This window comes from Eurosta solidaginis, chromosome 5, assembly GCF_040869045.1.
Source record: "Eurosta solidaginis isolate ZX-2024a chromosome 5, ASM4086904v1, whole genome shotgun sequence".
NCBI classification, from domain to species: domain Eukaryota; kingdom Metazoa; phylum Arthropoda; class Insecta; order Diptera; family Tephritidae; genus Eurosta; species Eurosta solidaginis.
Window position 1 is genome coordinate 109832603 of NC_090323.1, and position 20545 is coordinate 109853147.

Below are 20545 nucleotides of genomic sequence, written 5' to 3' on the forward strand. Positions count from 1 at the left end.
AGGTAGTAGAGAGAATAAGTACCTATCGACCAGGCAAGGCGAAACCCAACTTTCGAGTTTTACACCACGAACGGTGAATCAAAACTCGACCCAATCTAACAATAATTGAACCCACTCATATCACACGGAGTTCAATGAAACGGCTTCGTGTAGATATGCAACCAACACTACGCAGTCAAATCTTGCGTCAGGTTTAGGAATTTATCGGTATCAGATCGAATCAAATTTGTGAGAGAAAATAGTTACTGTGAAAACTGTTTATCAACGTCACACCCCAAGAACGAATGTAAAGGTAGTTTCACGTGCGTTTATTGCCAAAAGCGTCATCATTCGCTACTGCATTTGCAGCCCAAACCCCAACAATCACAACCAAACCCAGAGCTCAAAATGCCCAAGCCGGCACCCCTAGGAGAGCGGACGACGAGCGAGCCGCCGCAAGAGCCACCTCCTCCCAACAGTCTCAAGACAAAAACCCGGTTTCTACACTCTTCTCGAGTAATCATGGAACCACCCTACTACCAACAGCAGTAGTATCAATATACTATGCTGGCGAATTTCATAAAATTCGTGCCCTAATAGACCAAGGTTCACAAAAAACTTTTGTATCATCCCGTATACAAAAGCTTCTTGGTCTACCCACAAAAGAGTCTCTCCACCAGATATCTGGAATGGGCGGAACGGTTGTGAAAAATGCCAATAAAGTCTGCCAGATAACATTCTGTTCAGCAGACTTAACCCAAATGATAGACGCACAAGCAATAATTTTGCCAAAACTAACTAAGTTGTTGCCCACAGTCAGAGTTTCAAGCATCGATCTCGAAGAACTGTCCCATTTACCATTAGCCGATCCACAGTATTCGATACCATCGAAAATCGATGTGGTAATCCGCAGCGATATCACCCCGCAAATCCTCACCGAAGGGCTCCGACGAAATGTGAGTGGAACATTACTTGCCCAAAACACAATATTCGGATGGATATTAAGCGGCCCGGTAGCTGAAAAGGTATCAACCTTCAGCACTCATTTCACGGAATGCACCGATGACCTCATCAATCAACTTTTGAGGAAATTTTGGGAACAGGGAAAAGTTCACCAAACCCAACAACGATCAGCAGATGCTAAATACTGCGAAGTACTCTACCGAACGACCACAATACGTGAAGAAGATGGACGCTACAGAGTCAAACTACCATTCAAATCGGAATTTCAAGCCAATCTGGCACTCGGTCATACACGACCCGCAGCACAACAGCAGTACATCAGCATCGAACGCACCCTTGGAAGAAAACCCGAATTAAGAGTCAAATATTTTGAAGTCCTTAATGAATATTTAACCATGGATTACATGGAACCCGCCTCCTAACAAGAGATAATTAGAGATGGTAAATATCTGTCATTTTATCTACTCCATCATGCTGTCATTAAACCCGACAGCAAAACCACAAAAGTGCGAGTCGTTTTCAACGCATCATAAATGTCACATTCTGGCAACTCGTTGAACGACGTCCTCCATACAGGCCCCATACTACAAAATGACTTAATGCTCGTCATACTTAAATGGCGACTTTATAAGTTTGTTTTTAACGGCGATATTGAGAAAATGTATCGCCAAATACTCATCCACGAAGAAGATACAGATTTTCAACCGAATCGTTTTCGAAAACACCCAACTGTGCCGATAGAAGATTTTCGACTAAAAACATTTACCTTTGGGGTAAATTGCGCGCCATATTTGGCAATTCGAACCCTACACCAACTCGCCCACGACTGTCAAGACGAATATCCGCTCGCTAAAAAACATTTTATTAAACGAAACATATGTTGACGATATTTTGTCAGGCGGTCATAATATACAGTCCACTTTGAACTCCATGACTCAAGTTATCGAAGCTTTAAAATCGGCAGGGTCCCTTTGAGAAAGATGTCAGCAAATCACCCTGAAATTTTAAAACCAGTACCCGACCCTTATTTGCTAGACGTACGAAAAGGCAGATTTTATCAGCAGTTGCCAAACTGTTTGACCCCGCAGGATGGCTATCGCCAATAATGATTCTTGCCAAAATGTTGCTGCAACAACTCTGGATGGAAGGAACGAATTGGGACGAAGACGCGAAGCCTGAGGCTCTCCAAAAATGGACATCAATATACGTAAATTTACCTCACAGCAGAGAAATTAAAATCCGTAGGTAGGTACAGTATTCCCTCGATAAACTCATCCAGCTGCATGGATTTTCAGATGTTTCCGAAAAAGCATTTTGTGCCTGTGTATATTTACGTGTACAAACCCATGAAATTAGTTTTTCATCCCATTTGCTAGCTGCTAAAAGCAAAGTAGCACCCCTTCAAACCGTGAGTCTTCCACGATTAGAACTCTGTGGAGCAGTCTTACTCTCCAAATTAGTGAAACAGCTCCGAAGTGAGCTGAACCTACCCCAACACGAACTCATTCTCTGGTGCGATTCTGCTATTGTACTGGCATGGTTAGAAAAACCACCCCATACCTAGAAAACGTATGTCGCCAACAGGACATCCGAATTTTTTAAGAACGTTGACAACGCTACTTGGAGGCACGTTTACAGTAAGGATAACCCAGCGGATTTGGGCACTCGAGGTTGCAAGCCTCAAGATTTAGACCAATGTCCATTATGGTGGGAAGGACCTAATTGGCTAATCAATCCATTAACTTCGTGGCCAAAGGATACATCTCACCACCCAACTCCACCCGAAAAAACGACATGTGGAAGTATTCCACACCCTGCAGGAAGAAAATATAGACATAATCGACCGGTTTTCGTCGTTTTCTCGAGCGCTTAGAGTCGCGGCCTATATGTTGCGGTTTATCCAGAAAGCAAGGAAACTAAAGATTCCAGCCACGCTCAACCTCTCCCACGCCGAAGTGAATGATGCCAAAATCAAAATCATCATTCTCTTCTGTTGGACTTCCTCCATTCGAACCTGCTGCACGCCGACAAACAGCTGATGATCCGAATGGTACAGCAACAGTACTACATTTCACGTTTGAAGCAAAAGGTCAAAAAGCTCATCTTCCACTGCAAACCCTGCACCATCTACAAACAGAGTATGAAAACGCAGATATTGGCAGCTTTGCCACCCTAGAGGTCAACATATTCCCTACCCTTTCATACAACAGGAGTCCACTTTGCTGGACCATTTGTGGTAAAAACGTCTCCCCTTCGCCGAGCTTCGTATGTCAAAGCTTACATTTGTGTGTTCGTCTATTTTTCTACAAAGGCTGTTCATTTAGAAGTGTGTTCTGACCTCACCACGAATGCCTTCAACGCAGCCTTTGCCCGATTCACTGTCCGCCGTGGCATACCCCATCAGATATTTTTTGACAACGGAAAAACGTTCGTCGGCGCACAACGCGTACTACAATGGGAATTCACCACATTCCTCAAGGGAAGTCGCTACAGACATCGCCGAAAAATATGCAACTCACGGATTCTCATGGAATTGCATCCCACCATAATACGCTACACACATCGGTGGTCTATAGGAAGCGGCCGTGAAAAGTTTCAAGATACACTTTACGAAGGTAGCAGGAAACCAGAAGTTTTCCTTCGAAGAGCTCACTACCCTCTTGGTACGCATAGAGGCGGTCCTCAACTCCCGACCGCTCCCCCCCTATGTCCGAAGATCCAATGGATCTCCTACTCCTAACCCCAGGGAATTTCCTACGTGGCGCGCCACTCTTGTCACTGCCGGAGCCAACTGCTGTCATCTCACCCTGGTCAATAAATGGCAGAAACTGAAAACGCTTCATCACCAGTTCAGCACACGATGGAAGAACGAGTACCTCAGGGAGTTGTACAAGCGGTAAAAATGAAAATGCTCTCAACGCAACATTCAAGTTGGAAGTTTAGTCGTGGTAAAGGATGATTTACTACCCCCGAACGAATGGCGTTTGGGACGGGTAATCACTTTGCACCCTGCATCGGATAACCATGTTCGAGTTTTTGGACTCAAAACCCAAAACGGACTAATAACCCGAAATATTGGCAAACTGTGCATGCTACCAACTGCCTAGCAGTGCTAACCCTACCTCTAGTACCCTCTGCTTCATGCCCCTAGCAATCTACATATAAGCTACCCTCCCCAACGTATTTTTCTAATCCATTTTTTGAGAAATACGTATTTTTTCTTTTCTTGTCTTTACAGGACCCGCAGATCTACGGAGACCCAGAAATGCCGCCTATGTGGGCAGCGACACACGCTAAGGCAGTGACGGGCGTTCCTCGCAATGAAGCCTGAGGAGCGCTACAAGTGCGCGAGGAACCACCGGTACTGCATAAACTGTCTGGCAGTGTCGCACAGCACCGGGGCATGTGACTCCCCGTCCAGCTGCCGCAAATGCTCACTCGGCCACCACACTCTCCTACACCGAGCTCGACAACAGGTCATCAATACGCGTCGCACGGACAGCGGACCAAGGCGCGCACCAGCCCAATATCACCAACGGGCAATCCAAAGCCGGTCGGCTCGACAGCGCGACGAAAAACTGTGGAAATTAGTGAAAGAGGCACGGGCGGCCCTAGACAGGATCGAGGCTGTCCTCAACCCAGCCACGCATGTTGAAGACATGATCCGATTTTCGGATTAAGTCCGCCACTCCGTCTGGCAACACCCGGCCAGTGCGGCCAAACGCAATCATGGCAGCTCAGCTGTGTCTGCACCGCGCTCACTCTCAATTTTCAGTTGATCAAAGACTACCAAACCCACACGCATTGATCGTGCCCGCTCGTGTTCGCTATCCAACGCAGTTTTTTATGTTATCGCCCGCACGCCATCGCGTCATTTTATAACTTTGTTTATATACTTTAAAGTTTGCATTGTGAATAACAACAATACATATATACCAATCTAACATAACCCGTGTGCTCTCTTTTTAATTGGAAAAGTGAAGGTACATATGAGTTCGAAGTCGCAGTCTTATAGCTTCTGTGCTGGCATATGGTGTAAGGGCCAGGAGGCGTGGTAGCGACTGGTGGTCGGGATTGCTACTGTTCGCACATCGGGCAGATCTTAATCATCAGAAATTGTAGCTCGAAAAAACTGGATGCGCCCTGTGCGACGAGAGTCATGAGTATTAATAAACCATTAATAACAACCGTAAGTCGCCTTTGTGCGTGACCGTCAAGGAGCCACAAATGATTTAAAGAAATTGTGTTCCCGACGATTATTAGGAGTTAACCCCAGGTGAAACTACGCTTCGCACGAGACATACAGACAAAAGTGTGACATTTTGTGTATCTCTATTTCTTTTCAGCAGGCGCATTAATACCAATTCCAGAGACCGGGGTTAGATTCGAAGCAGGGGCGGATTTACCTCTAGAAGCGCCCTGGGCAAACAAATCAAGCCGCGCCCCAATATTTCCAAAAAAACCATACTTGCCTTCCTGTGGTGACATTTCATTACTGATATATTTTACGGATTAAAAAAATTTGATTCGAGTTTTCTTAGAAAAAATATTTATTTCATTTTTATTTATATAATGAAGCGTATCACAAAATATTTTTAGTTTCAAGAAACTTACAGATTGTCAGAAAACTAATAACACAGACATATGGAAAAGATTATTCAAAAACACTTGCGTCTTACTTTTTGGGAGGCAAAATCTTTAATCAAATGTTCAAAATTCAAAGAGAGAAGGATATCAAATCAGACGAGAACGTAGATATCAGAGCCTTCGATTCCATTCTCATTTCTTCGTTAGAAGACAATTCGCTGGCCTTGAGGATAATCATAAATTTTTTGTTGATTTTATCGTATGCCTTGCGTCTCTCTTCTAATTCCACAGTCAAATTATCTAGAATAACATTGAAGATATTTACTCTGAAATTTTCTCTTCCGCACAGTGTCACTTCTCCACGAACCGATTCATCTGTTCTCAATTTGCGTTTTCGTGTCTTACTGGAATGGTACTCTGGATCTTCTGATAACTCGAGGGCTCGTTTCTCGTATTCATCAAATTCATCCCGAAAGTCAGTCTTTTGCAGTCCCTTGTAATGTTCAATGATTTCGGCAATACTGCATTCAACAGCTTGTAATTTTTGACTCACTGCATTGAATCTAGCAAGCAGGAAGTGCCACAAAATAGTCAGAAATGAAGTTTCAAGCTTCTCCAATTGAATTCGAATGCCCTTCGCTGCTTACCGACAAGTTGCTTTTTCTATCAAATCTTCTTCAATCGCTATCAAAACTTCAATAATTTTGACTTAATTATCATTCAGAATTTTAACTGCGTCGTATCGAGCTGACCATCTAGTTGTAGATAATGATTTCAAAGTGATGGGTTTTGAGGCAGCTGATTGCAGATGCTCCCAACGTTTCGTTGATGCAGTAAAAAAGTTGTACAAGCTTTGAATTGTAAAAAAAATGCCGCTGCTTCCGGACAATTCTCCACTGCATGTACACTCACTAAATTCAGCGAATGAGCAGCGCAAGGTACGTATTCTGCTGCAGGATTTGATGCTTTTATCCGAGCTTGAAGACCATTATAAACTCCAGACATGTTTTTCGTGTTATCGTATGATTGACCGCGACAGTCAGCAATGTCTAGTCCGAGGTCAGTCAGAGTTTTTAAAATAGCATCAGCTAATTCTATCGCCTTGTGCCCCGTGTTCTCCATGAATTTTAGAAATCGTTCAACGGGGACACCATTTTACTGGACATATCTAAAAACGAACGTTAGCTGGTCAACGTGGGGTATATCAGGGGTCGAATCTACTACGATAGAAAAATATTTTGCTGCTTTTATCTCCTCTGAAATGGTAGATATCACTTTTTTCGCCATCAAACTTTTGAACTCCTCACAAATCGTTTTGCATAAATAACTTGTGCTGCCACTTCCTTTGTTGCCAAATTTTTTTATGCGTTCAGCCAAGAAGGGGTCATATTCTGCAACAAACTTCCAGAAACATCAAATAATTCCCATTATTTGGAGATCCCAGTTTTTCGTCACTGCCCCTGAATGGAAGTCCACGGGATGCTAAAGCTTTCGTTACAGAAACAACTCGGTTTAAAACTTTTCCCCAGTAATCTATTTCTTCATTCAATTGAATAACGAGCGTTTTATCAATCCTTGATTCCTGATGACTCCTTTGTTTCAGTTTCAATACGTTGTTTTTGTGGCTTGGAGAATTTTCATGCTCTTTTACCCGTTGAGTCGAATGTTTCCAATCATTGAATCCCATTTTGCAGTTGAAATAAGAAGCAGGATCGAACAAAAGACATGGTACACAAAGCACACTTCCTTTGCTAGCAGAATAAATAAGCCAAGTACGAAGACTTGTCTCTCCATTTTGAAGATTTCTATGAAAGAGATTTTTTGATAGGTATCTTACGCTTCCATCAAGATAAATTCGTTTCGATAGACTGAAATCAGCTTCAGAATTCTGTTTGCATCCATGTATTGCTATATGATCACGAATTGCGTCATTAATTGTCCATTTGCCGGGATCATCGCTCAAAATCAATTGATCCAGTCCACTAGGGTTTTGTGGGGAATTCAAATCTTTATTTTCCTGAATAGGTATGCCACATGTAGGAGGATTTGATGTGACTTCTCCACTTTCGAGACTTTGACCTATAATGTATAAAAACATATAATTAAAACTCTTATATAGGTACCACATGTTTTTCCATATTCTAACCTTCAAAATGATCTGATCTTAAACCCCCAATATCATTAAATTGCAGTTCATCATTCGAATCTGAAAAACAATTTTATAGTGAAAATGTTTCGTACTGAAACTAAACTCACACTTTTGGACAGTAGGGTGCCTCCCAGGTAACGAAATCTGGCTTTCTGGCCCAGAATCTACCTGGGCTAAACTAGCTCTCGATCAATTGACTTATGCATTTTTACCTTTTTGGTTACGATCAACAACGGAGTCATTTTCTTTTCGAGGAGTTTGAAGAAACAATCAAGTTTAAGGATTTTCGACAGTAAATCTTTGTCTTTCTGCACTTTCTCGGCTGCACGTTTTTTGTTTGCTGCGCCGCTGAACTTTTTCATATTTGCACTCATTCTTCTATTTTTCACAAAAACATTGATTCGCTGACACTTTTTTGATGTTTTTAACTCGGAACGACTTTTAAGATTACATAAAATGTACGCAGCGCATTGTATAGAGGCGCGAACTATTCAAATTAACCAGGAACAGAAAATATCACATCTTAGTTTCCTTTGAAAAAGTGAGCTCGCGCACACATGTTCTTATGGGGAGGAATTTTTGGGCACGACACGACAAAGCGGCAATCAATCATGAATGTCGCTGTCGCTAGATTAGATCTATTTCTATTTTGACAGGCGACGGTCGTTGCGTCCTTTTTTCTTTTTGTGAATAAAAATCAAAATAAATGCAAATAGCCTTAAATATGTCTTGAAATTTATTAGTTATACATTTTTTTTACACATGCAATACTTTTTTCTAAATTTTTTGTTGTTGTTTGAGCTAATGCAGAACTGTCGTTGTCGCTTTCATTATAATCAGTCGTCGGTGCTTGGCGGCAAATATCGTCAAGCTTCAGTTTTTCGCCGTTGTCGCTCGCGGTCGTCGTTTTGAATGTGGGCCGGGCTTTTCACGTCATTTACTGCACACAAGCTTGAAAAACTTAGTGTTTACATATCGCTCATTTGCTGCTGAATAGTTAGTTACATCATACTTCATGTTGAGTAAAAAATTCTTTATGATTTGTTGAAAACTAAGCGCTTCAGATACAAACCAACTGTTGCATTTACTTGCGCACCATATGGCGGTTGAATCTCAAAATTTCCCTTCCTGAAAAGTGGTGTATTTTGAAAAGTGCAAATGCAGCAAATGAGCGATATGTAAGTCCTACTGGGGCGAAGGTTAAGAACTGTACCAATGTTCTGAAATGTACTTTGATTAATTTTTTTCTCTGTAAAAAATTGAAAAAATCTTTCATTCTTGTTGTAATATTCAAAAAAAAATTTTTTTTTGATAAATAAAAAAAATTTTTTTCTTTGTCTTAGTTTTGGCGCCCCTATTGAAACGGCGCCCTGGGCAGCTGCCCATGTTGCCCCTATGTAAATGCGCTCCTGGTTCGAAGGCTCTCTGGAGTAAGTGACCAAGGGACAATCCCTCCGCAAGGAGCTACTCCTGAAAATTTTTGAGCGATCTGCGAGATTTTGAGGCAAAAACTTCGGATCTTTCCGAAATGGCCAAAACTTTGATTTCCTTAAATACATACAAACAAAACCTTTCCTAAATCTAATTTTTTTTAAATAGAAAAATCAAGCTTTTTAAAGTAAGAACACGGGCGTACGCCGGCGCGGCGCCCACGCCGCTCCGCCGGTATATATAGAGCCTACGCCGCCGCCGCCGGTAAAGTGATCGGCGTAAACCTCTAATACCTATACCGTATAAGCAGGCAGATAGACTGACGGTCACTTTCATATCACTCGAGTTCTGCATTTATATCCCGCCAAAGGCTGTCAAGCTGTAACAAAATACGAAAATAAAAAAAGACGGAATAACCCCAGAAGAGATTTAAGGGTTTCTTTTTAAATTTGCGTCGTTCTTCCTTTAATTTTTTTCTAGAAATTCGATGGACGGGACATGATTTACGCCGACTCCTAACGACATCTGTAAGGCGAGAAGCTTTTCATGGTAGAAATACACTCGGAGTGTTTGCTAAATCGCAGCCGAGCGGCGACCCCGCTTAGAAAAACTTTCCTCTAATTGAAAAAACTTGTTACTAAAATTTTGATGTTGCCATCAAAAGCTTCTCAATAAAAATTCATCTGTTTTGCAGGTGCTGTTCGGGATCGGCATAAAACATATAGGTCTCGTCCCGCCAATTTGTAGGAAAAATTAAAAGGAGCACAACGCAAATTCGAAGAGAAGCTCGGCCTAAAATCTCTTCGGAGGTTATTGTGCCTTACATTTATTTATTATTTAAGGTTTACGCTTTTTTTGAACCCAGCAATGAAAATTTACGAAATATTAACCTGCAGGAAAAGTATTTAGTACTGAACGGTAAAAAGTGCATTAACGATTGGGAATGGTTTTTTCATTTACATTCTATATTGAATTATATTTTATCATTCAATAACACACAGACTTCGGCGTCGAGTTAAAATATTTTAAGCCATTCAGGAATGGAGATTTATAATAATAATAATAATAATAATAATAATAATAATAATAATAATAATATTAATGATAATAATAATAATAATGATATTATTATTATAATAATGATATTATTATTATTATTATTTTTTTTTTTTTGTTACGTGGAAGGAGAAAATGCTTTATGCACTAACCGGGTTGTTAAGCCTCGGTGCTACTCTCTGTAGCAGCGAGCCTCTCCGAGTGTAGGACTCCCTTTCTTTTTCTTCAGGGGCTACCCACTAAAACCTAACCTCCCACGGCACCCGCATTTTCCGCACCTGGAACCGCGTTTAGCATAACTTCGGGTACGGAAGCGCGCTACGTGAGCTCTTTGGCTACTCTCACGTTATTGGGCTAAGCAACCATCTTGCCGTGTAGCGAGGAGAATATTCCTTGCATATCTGCTGACCATGTCCCATCTATCATTTCCGCAGGTCATTTTATGGATGACACTGCCCGGGGATAGGTCGCCTAGTGTTACCTCAACTCTTCTTCGTTGCTGTGCGAAGTGATCGCATTCGAAAAAAGTGTGCCGTACGTCGTCTATGAGCCCACAGTATAAGCAATTCGGATTTTCAACCTTGCCCATCCTGTGGAGGTATTCCCGGAAATAGCCGTGGCCACTTAAAAACTGTGCCAGGTAGAAGTCGACCTCTCCATGTGGCCGTTCTAACCATGGCTCCAGCTCGGGAATCAGTTCCCTGATCCACTTGCCTGCAGTACTGCAGCTCCATTGCTGTTGCCAGCGTCGGATAGAGTCATTTCGCGCCTGCGCGGCAGCAACATCTCTACGTACTTCTCCTCGGAGGTGGTAAATTGATTTCCTCTCCTCAGCGAGAAGATGTATCGGTATGGTTCCCGCAATAACAAGAACTGCGTCTGCGGACACCGTGCGGTAAGCTGAGGCAATTCCTAGCGCCCCTCTGCATTGGACAGAAGTAATAGCTACTCGATACGGTGCTCGCCCAAATTTCTGCACCGTACAGGAGTATAGGATCCGAAGCGGAAGCAAGCAGCTTTCTTATACATGGCCTTGGCCCGCCTGTGTTTGCCATTAATCGACTTAAGTATCCTGTGGTCTGTGCAGTTTTCTCACAGGCTCCTTGAAAGTGTTCCGAGAAGGTTAGTTTGCTATCTAGCCTCACCCCAAGGTATTTCGTGGACCTGCGTGTTTGTACTTGTTGTTCTTCAACCATCATATTCATAATGGTGGGATTTCGTCTCTTCGTGAGGATTGCGATCTCAGTTTTCGCTGTCGCGAGCTGAAGTCCATGGTCACTCATCCATCTATTTACATTGCGCATTACTTGGTTTAATTTAAGCTGCGCCAGCTCGCAGTTCCGTGCTGTAATTACGGCAGCCACGTCGTCTGCGAAAGCGACAAGAAAAGCACTTTCTGGCATGTGCAAACGAAGGAGGCTGTCATACGAAGCATTCCAGAGGTCGGGACCTAACACCGATCCCTGGGCTGCTCCGCCTGTTATCCTCACCTTTCCCTGACCTTGATTTGTTTCGTATGTGAGCCAGCGATCTTTTAGGTAGTCCCTTAATATGGCTAGTAGATAAGGAGGTACCTTGAAAGAGTGTTTCAGCGCATCGAGCATGTCGTCTCACCTGACGGAACTGAAGGCAATTTTCACGTCCAGCGTGACCAGTAAGACAACCGGCCTAGCTTGGTAGCACGCGGTTTCGGCTTTCCTAACCTCGGCTATGGCATCTATTGTGGATTGAGCTTTCCGGAACCCATGCTGCTGATGGGACAGACCACCTCCATCTTCAATGGCTGCTATCAGCTTTCCATCATTTTCCCGGCCGTGTCGAGCATGCATAATGATCGAAAAGGCGACGGGGAATTCGGGTCTCCCTTGCCTTTCGCGATTAGCACGAGGTGCGCTGTCTTCCACCTTGTAGGAAAGATCCTGGCTTCCAGGCATTTGTTATACATGTGCAACAGCAACTCAGGACTGCTCTTGGCAGCCAGTCTTATTGCTCACTGGTATCCCATCCGATCCTGGCGCTTTACCGGGCTTCATTCTGTGTAGGGCCGCTTTTAGCTCACCTTCACTGAACGGCTGCACGTCGTGGCCTTCGTGGATGACGTGGTCACCCTCTCTACTTGTGCGAGTGAGGAACAGAGCATCTACTATACTTCGCATCTTTCCCTCATCCATCGTTTGGTTCGGTGGGCGGAATTTCGCCATTACTATTTTATACCCTTGTCCCAAAGGGTCACGATCAACTTCTTTGCAAAGCTTTTTCCAGCTATAAAGTTTGCTTTGCTTTATGGCGGCACAGAGAACCTTTTTTGCTCTTTTGTATGCCTCCGCATGCTCTAGCGCGTCAGGCCTGCTGCGTGCGCGGGTTGCCAGCTTTCGCTTTCTGTGGCATACCCTGCGTAGTTCGGCGATTTCGCTACTCCACCAGTGCACTTGTTTTTTACCTCTCCTTGGCCCTTTTCGTGGCATTGAAGTCTTGCATGCGTGGTTCAGGCAACGCATGGTGGCTTCTACCGTAGCGTTCGCCGCTTCGGCACTGTCGACTTTCTGTCATGCGCTCGCTTGTAAAACAGTGGAGAACTTTGCAGCGTCAACCTTAGAGGCGTCCCATTTTGTTTTCATACGGGGCGGTCTCCCTGTCCGACTTTGCCCTGAGTCATTAAGATGGAAGGTGATGTAGTTATGGTCACTACCTGTGAGATTCCCCATCACCCTCCATCCAGCCGCCTTTGACAGCAGGTTTTCCGATACTAATGTAATATCAGGGATATAGTGTCCAAAGCCTGGTCGCCCGCATGTCGGGGTCGTGCCGGTATTCAGAATGACCAAGCCAAGTCGGGCAGCCATTTCTAGCACTAGCCTTCCTCAGGAGTTAGTCTGGGGCATTCCCCACTCAACAGCCCTAGCATTGAAATCTCCAGCGACGAGCACGTTACCGGTTTCATCACGCAAATCGTCTTCGAGTATTTCTAGCATATCTTTAAGCCCTTGAATTGGATCGTTTGGGGAGAGGTAGCAGCTCACTAGTGTGGTGTGCGTCACTGTTACGCGTACGTAGCCGTATCCAACAACATGGCTTCGTACGTGGGTGCCAGCGTCTAGGATCCAGATCGCAGCAGCACCTGTTAAGTCTACGTGCCAGTCACTCCTGACTCTATAAGGTTCGCTGATGATGGCATAGCTGGCTCTGTTTTCAAGAACCAGTTGGTCCAGCAGACTATCGGCTAACCTGCTTCGGTTCAGGTTGCCTTGGATGATCCTGGTCACTTGCGCGCCTGTTTGGCCTTGGCGGCAGCGAGTGCCTCCTTAAGGTGCATGCTCCAGGCGCAGGAAGGTGTTCGACCTTCTCTGACTGGCATAAAAAGCACTTTGGAGTTTCCGTGCAGGCCGAGGCCTGCTGGCCACTCTGTCCGCACTTCCAGCAAGCACTGCTTCTATCAGGGCCTTTGCAGTCTGCTTTTTGGTGTCCGTAGCCTAGACACCTGAAGCATCGCTGCACGTCTACCCTCTGTCTAAGCCTGCATTGCAGCCAGCCGATACAGATCTTGCCCTTGGCTAGTAAAAGGACGCCAACAGCTTCGTCCACTTCAATGGCTGCCATCTTCTGTACACCCTGGTTTGCCGAGAAAATAGACACACGGACCTGTCCCGTCATTTTCCCGCCAGCAGCTTTCCTAACAGCCTCGGCAACTTCTTCGGCGGTTGCCAGACATGTCCATGCCCAGCACCTCTATACGCATTCGCCGTGTAAGCTGCTTGGTTTCGCCCGCTTCTCCAACAGCGCTTCCTATCGCTTGGATGAACGCTGATTTATCGCCGCAACGTGCAGTTTCGATAAGTACACTTTCGGATTTGGTTTTTCGGACGGAGCGTATGACGGTCCCTGTATCTTCAGGCCGAAGCTCGCCCCGGATGGCTCCTACGACTTCGGCGTAGTTCTTTCCCTGGGCTGGTATAACTACGAAAGTTGCGGCCCGTCTGTTCCTGGACTTGCCTTTTCTTTTTGCTTTCTTGGCTTACCCAGGTGGTGTCCTTTGTTCTTTCTCAGGGCGTGGTTTGGCTTTCCGGTTCCTTACGGTCGTCCAGGCCTCGCCCGAGATTGTCTTCGTTCGGGCTCTTTTGTTCCCACGAGCCGCTTTCGGTTCGGTGTACTCTGCGCTTTTATCCTCTAATGAAGAGCGCATGCGACTCAGTGTCTCTTCAAGTTGTGCCATGCCGTTCTTTATGTCCATCGACACATTTTTCTGTTTGGCCGCAGCAGCCTGCATGCTGCGCAGCACAACTCTTGCATACTCGAGGAGGTCAACTTGACTTGTCCTCACCGGTGTTGCACCGCATACGGAGGTTTCCCGCACGTCATTGCCGTCACCTTGCTGTCCAGGGGTAGATGGGGTGGCATCTACTTTCCTACTGTTTCCCTAGCTTTTGTCCCCCCTTGCGTTCGTCGTGGGGTGTCGCTGGCCATTGCTGACCCGCCACCTTGTTTCTCTGCTGGTGCTATTTTCGCATTATTAGAGGCTTTTAACACCGGCGATCGGAGCACCTTGCTGCTCCTTTGAAAAGCGGTTACGCCGATATCATTAACATCGTTACTTTTACGCATTTCAATTGTTTGGCTCATTTCTTTTCAGTTGGGTCTCCGCTCAAAGCCGCTATCTCCGCCCGATGTGCAGTCGCCGTTTTAGATTCTCGTGGTTATCTTTGCATGTGCAGGGAGGCCACGCGAGGGTTGACACAGGTCCTTATGAGAGTCTGTGTTCAGAGCCAGAATCCGGCTCAACTGAGCCTGCACCGCCAACTTAATGGTGAAGTGGCTTCGAACGTACTTGGAGACCTGCCAAGGTTTTAACGAGACGGAGACGAAGACGATATTAGCCCACCAGCCGTTTCGAGGAGGTGTCACCCTCGGCTACCAAGATGGTAGAATACTGTCCACGCAAGCCCATAGCAATCTTTTCCTTAACATTTTCCAGTTGTCGCCGTCAGGATCTTACTCGGCTCGATCCTGAGGATGCTTATTGAAGTTTTAGGGCGGCACCCACTCGCCCTGCCACCAAGATTCATTGGGTATGTGTGGCCTTTTGCGCCACGCCCTCCTCTATGGTCGCTCTTGGTCGGGGACTGCTTATTGGTTATTCGCAGCTAACCTACTAAAGGCTATTCACGATCCGCCACCTTGTAACCCCGGTGGAGCCCTGAGCTCAGCCTCCACCATTATTTTTATTATTATTATTATTATTATTATTATTATTATTATTATTATTATTATTATTATTATTAACCATATTATGCTGCAAAAAATCAGAATTATTAAAAGAATGCCAAGTGAATGCACACCCCATGGGTTCATCAATATAAAATCGTTGGCGATAACAAGCCCATATCTAACCGATAATTCGACGAAAATTGTATCTTAACATCGAACTTTATTTGCACTTGCCTTTTGTTTGACAGTGGAAACATACTCTTGGTGAGATATGCCGAAATTTGTAAGTCTAGTTGGGCACAACTCCTACTAGAGGTGGAAAACTATCGAGGATAGTATCGATATATCGATAGTTTTTACCTATCGATGGTACTATCGATGTTTTATAACTATCTATACCACAACATCCCAAAAATGACAACAACAAATTTATAAAACTAAATTTCACTTTTTGCGTAAAGTAATAAACATGGAAATAACCCAAACTAATTTAGACATAAAAATTACCAAGGATTACATTTACCACGCAGAAAAGCAACTAGAACGCAATCTCAACGAAGGTGATTTAAAAACTTTCAAAAATAAACAAAATTTGTATGACCAGAGAGTGGCGAAAGAAGTAAATGAAGTACATACAACAAAAATGAACTAATCTGAAAGCCCAACAACTACGAAACATGGGGATATGTACAAACATTGACTGGTTTGTGAACAAAACCGACATAAACTTTCCTGAAGAAGTTAAATGGCTCCTATCGTTAGGGAAAAAATTTACTTTTCGGACGACAAGGAAAAACTTCTCTGCAATACATACAATATCAGAAATTAAGCAAGCAATCCAAGCATTAGGCGATGAAAATACGAAAGAAATGGCCAGAAACAAAGTGAGCAACAGAATTCTCCAATTTAAACGAAACATAAAAAACAATTCATTGGAAAAGTTTATATTAGAAACATACAACAAAATCAAAGCATCTCTAAACCTACACAAAAACAATATAGTTATAACAGACGCAGACAAGGGAAACAAAACTGTGGTTATATACAAAAGAGACTACAAAGAGAAAATGGAAGAGCTACTAGAACACAAAACCACTTACAGAAAATTGAGAACAGACCCAACAAATACACTACAAAAGAAAAACAACAGAATAGTCAACGATCTATACAAACAAAAATACATAAACATTGAAGAAAAAGACAAGTTAACTTGCTCGGCAGCGATTGCACCAAAACTTTACGGGTTACCAAAAATACACCCTTACGCCCAATTGCATCATCCGTGAATGTACCATGCTACCAGCTATCGAAACATGTAGGAGACATAATACAGAATACAACCTCAGAAGAGTACAACATTAAAAATATATTTGGGCTGAAAGAGAGACTATAAAATATGAAAATCGACAAAGAGGAAGCTCTTGTATCTTTCGACGTCGCACAGTGTTTCGTGTAGAACAAGCTAGCTGGACAAAATTATTTTATGAGATTTTCCGTTTCATATGCAGTCATTTATTACACCTACGTCATTTTTTTCAGCCATATGTTCTTGTTTTTTTATTTTTTCCAAAATTTAACTTCATATGCATACATTTGCTTATTTCATATACAGTAACTCGTGTGAATAAGTGACATATATCCCAAAAAAATTTAAAGGAATTAAGAATATTACTTTATTGTACTTAAATTGAATGGACTACAAATCTCAATACTCTAAAAAATTCTAAAAATTCGGAAAAAAAATTTAAATTTTTTATGAAAATTCGTCGAATTTTTCAAACATTTTTTAAATATAATTTAGTTTTTGTTGTAGATCGTGACAAATTTTCTTATGGGAAATTAGTTAAAATATGAAAATTCGTCGAATTTTTCAAACATTTTTTAAATATAATTTAGTTTTTGTATTTTTTGGCGACCTTAAATAAGATAGTAATTTAGTTTTTGTTATAGATCGTGACAAATTTTCTTATGGGAAATTAGTTAAAATAAATTTGCGAAAGCGAAAATTGTAAGAATTGTCCAAAAAGGGGTGTCTACTTATGTACATATGTACGTATTTTGTATTTATTTAGTTATTTATACTGGCACTACAATTTTTACAAAATTATTTTATAGTACCAGTCAGGAATGTAAAAGTGAATTACAGTAATAATAATAACAATGTCAACTTTTGCTTATATGTGCTATGGCCAGAGCTTCCATTGCTACCCCACTTGCTGGTTAAAGTATACGTCAAGTTTGTAGGTAATAAACTAACAAAAACTTCTTGATTTGCTAAAACTAAACGCTCAACAGTTTTATCTAATACGGGCTGGACTTTAATTTCCGCACGTGTTTCAACCACATCAATTTCATTTGGATAACATTCTGCCTTAGCTTTTCTTAGACTATAAAATTATGGATAAACCTTATGGCCTTGATGCTCCACTTCCGAGTCGTTTTGTACCCATGAGTCGTCGACTTTCTATCTACGTAGTATGCAAAAGCTTCTGCATTGCTCAAGCATCGTGCATCTGGCTAACATGTCATCTTTTTGCCGGATATTTGAGTGGTTTCCTGTGATATTTTTATAATGTTAGCAACATTTCTGTTGCCGGACATACGCGTTGATACTTCTGCCGCATAAAGTAACTCACCAGGACTTCTAGACTGCATGAGGTCATCCACTCGACGCCGTTTGGTTTTTTCACTGCAGCTATCTAACTTTGAATCCACCGTTATTGTAAATGTGAAGTCTGGACCCGAAAGCCACTTCGAGTTTTTATTCAAAAATCGCTCCTTATGTCTTCCAGAAGTGATCCACTTTCGATCCAGCTTCGACGAATATGTCGATATTTGTAAGCTTAAACTTTAAATAAAAAAATAAAATAAAAATATCTGGTTTCCTTCGAATGTTGAACCCAAATGTCAAAAAACTCCGTTCTTGGTACGGTTATAACTAAACTGCTTTGTGTTGCTGATTTTCCGACAGGGTGAATAGTTGATGATTGTTGTGCTGCCATCTTAAGTGTCGTTGATCGTTCTGATTTCTTATCAGTTGTACAGTATTTATATTACATTCAGGTATTGTCGTAGATGCTACCAAATGGTTGTTTTGTGTAGCGTTCCTGTGTGGTTATATCTGCATTAGGATTGCTTTGTATGTACCTGTTTTATGCCTTATTGACTGGTGCGGTAGGTTGTGGCAGGTTGAAGTCAGTGATCTTCGCCTTTTTGCTTTTGGTGAGCTCTTGTTGACCTTTCGCGTTTATTTTTGTGTGTTTTATGGCTACGTGTTTTTTTCCTGTACCTGGGAATTGGTTTTGCTGTTTGTAGATCAGCTATAAAGGTTCAAATATCTCGTCGGAGCTGGTACGTACATACATCCTATTTTATATGTAGAGATAACTAAATCTACAAAAAAAAAAAAAATTAAAAATAGATGTGCAAAGAATTCGCAATGGTTTTTTCTTTGTACTATTAGAGAATACTTGCAACTATAACATATGTAAAAGTTAGCCCAGATGTCCGCGGATGTATGTAACTTTTTTGTCCTTAAAGTTAAAAATATAGAGAAAAAATACCTTTTCTTCTTAATAAGGGAATGTTAAATATATTGAGAATATTCTAATTGCGAAAGAATTACTATTAAAAAATTTTACTTACCTTCGAGCTTAGAATCCATAAAAAAAACTATATAAAAGTGTTCACTTAAAAGAAATATGAAGCTTAATATTCAACAAGAATTTTGCAAATTAATCAATGCTTTTTACGGCCACTCCTGCCTTCTTACTTCAATTACTCAATATATATGAGCAAAAATATCAAAAAAAAAAAACACAAATCCCGTTATTTTGTTTGTTTTCTTTCATTTCTCATTACACTTTTCTTGGAATAAGAACTTTGTTTTTGTCCAGCTAGCTTTTTCTACACGAAACACTGTGCGTCGTCGTGTCACTATTCACGAACATTCATTCCTACCAATCTCCCCATACGGATAATAATGGAAAAATTTGATAAAATCAACTCTTTAACAAATATACCCAAATGCAAATTCCAAGAAATTTTAAGATTTTGTTTACTCGATAATAATTATTTTATTTATGACAACGACATATACGCTCAAACTTTTGGTATGCCAATGGGCAATCCGCTCTCACCTATAATAGCGGATATAATTCTAGACGACCTTATTGATAAAACTCTAAATAAGCTGAAACAGAAACATGACATCGACATAAAATTTTTAGTAAAATATGTGGACGACATTCTGGCGATTGTAAAACGTAAGGACGTAGATTTAATATTAGAAACACTTAACAAATATCACAACAAAATTCAGTTTACGATTGAAATGGAGAGAGATGACAGCATACCATACCTGGACGTAAGAATGTACAAAAATATAAATAATGGAAGCCTCTCATTTGAGTGGTACGCAAAACCTTTATCCTCCGGCAGATTGATAAATTTTCATTCGTCCCAGCCAATGAAATACAAAATAAACACGGCGAAAAATTTGATAAAGAAAGTACTAACTATAAGTGACAAGCAATACTGGAACACAAACCTGCAAAAAATTGATAAAATGCTTATAAGCAATAGCTACCCACACACCCTAATTAAAAATCTAATAGAACAAATAATAAGAGAAATAAATAACGCACAAATCAACACAACGGCACATAAGGGAAATAAGTCAAAACAATACTTCTGTGTAACCTATGTACCTAAACTTACCCAAAACCTCAGCAAAACTATATTCCACGACAAACAAAATATATCTTTATCATATAAATCAAACTGCACACTAGCAAGTATATTTACTAACACAAAAAGCCCCACCGAAAAATTAGAACAAAACAATGTGATATATGAAATAACGTGTAAAGGTAAAGAAAATGAAGGCTGCAGCAGGGTATATATAGGGACTTCCAAACGTGCACTGGGAATCCGACTGAAAGAACACGAAGCTGATATACAAAATAAAAAACCACCACCGCATTAGCGCAGCATATCACAACAAGTGGACACTCAGTTGATCTGGCAAATACAAAAATAATAGATAGGAACAAACACCGGAGAGCCAGATATACATTGGAAAGTCTGAGAGTATTGGAAAAAAGGGCAAATACGATAAACAAGAAAGAGGACACACAAAATATAGCAGCTGTTTACCTTTTATGTTTATAGTTAGGA

At 41.8% G+C, this 20545-nt stretch overlaps 2 protein-coding genes across 6 annotated transcripts in view; both read left to right on the top strand.

The window, feature by feature from the left end:
- LOC137233479 (uncharacterized) overlaps nt 1-6253 on the top strand; it is a 10629-nt gene extending 4376 nt beyond the window's left edge. Inside the window, exon 2 of the mRNA XM_067756520.1 lies at nt 3-6253. Coding sequence (XP_067612621.1) covers nt 3-77 — 75 coding nt within the window. The 3' untranslated portion in view covers nt 78-6253. The remainder of the gene's footprint in view (nt 1-2) is intronic.
- Nucleotides 1-20545, top strand: part of LOC137233476 (uncharacterized) — an 807788-nt gene that overhangs the window by 492228 nt on the left and 295015 nt on the right. The gene's annotated exons all lie outside the window — the stretch shown is intronic.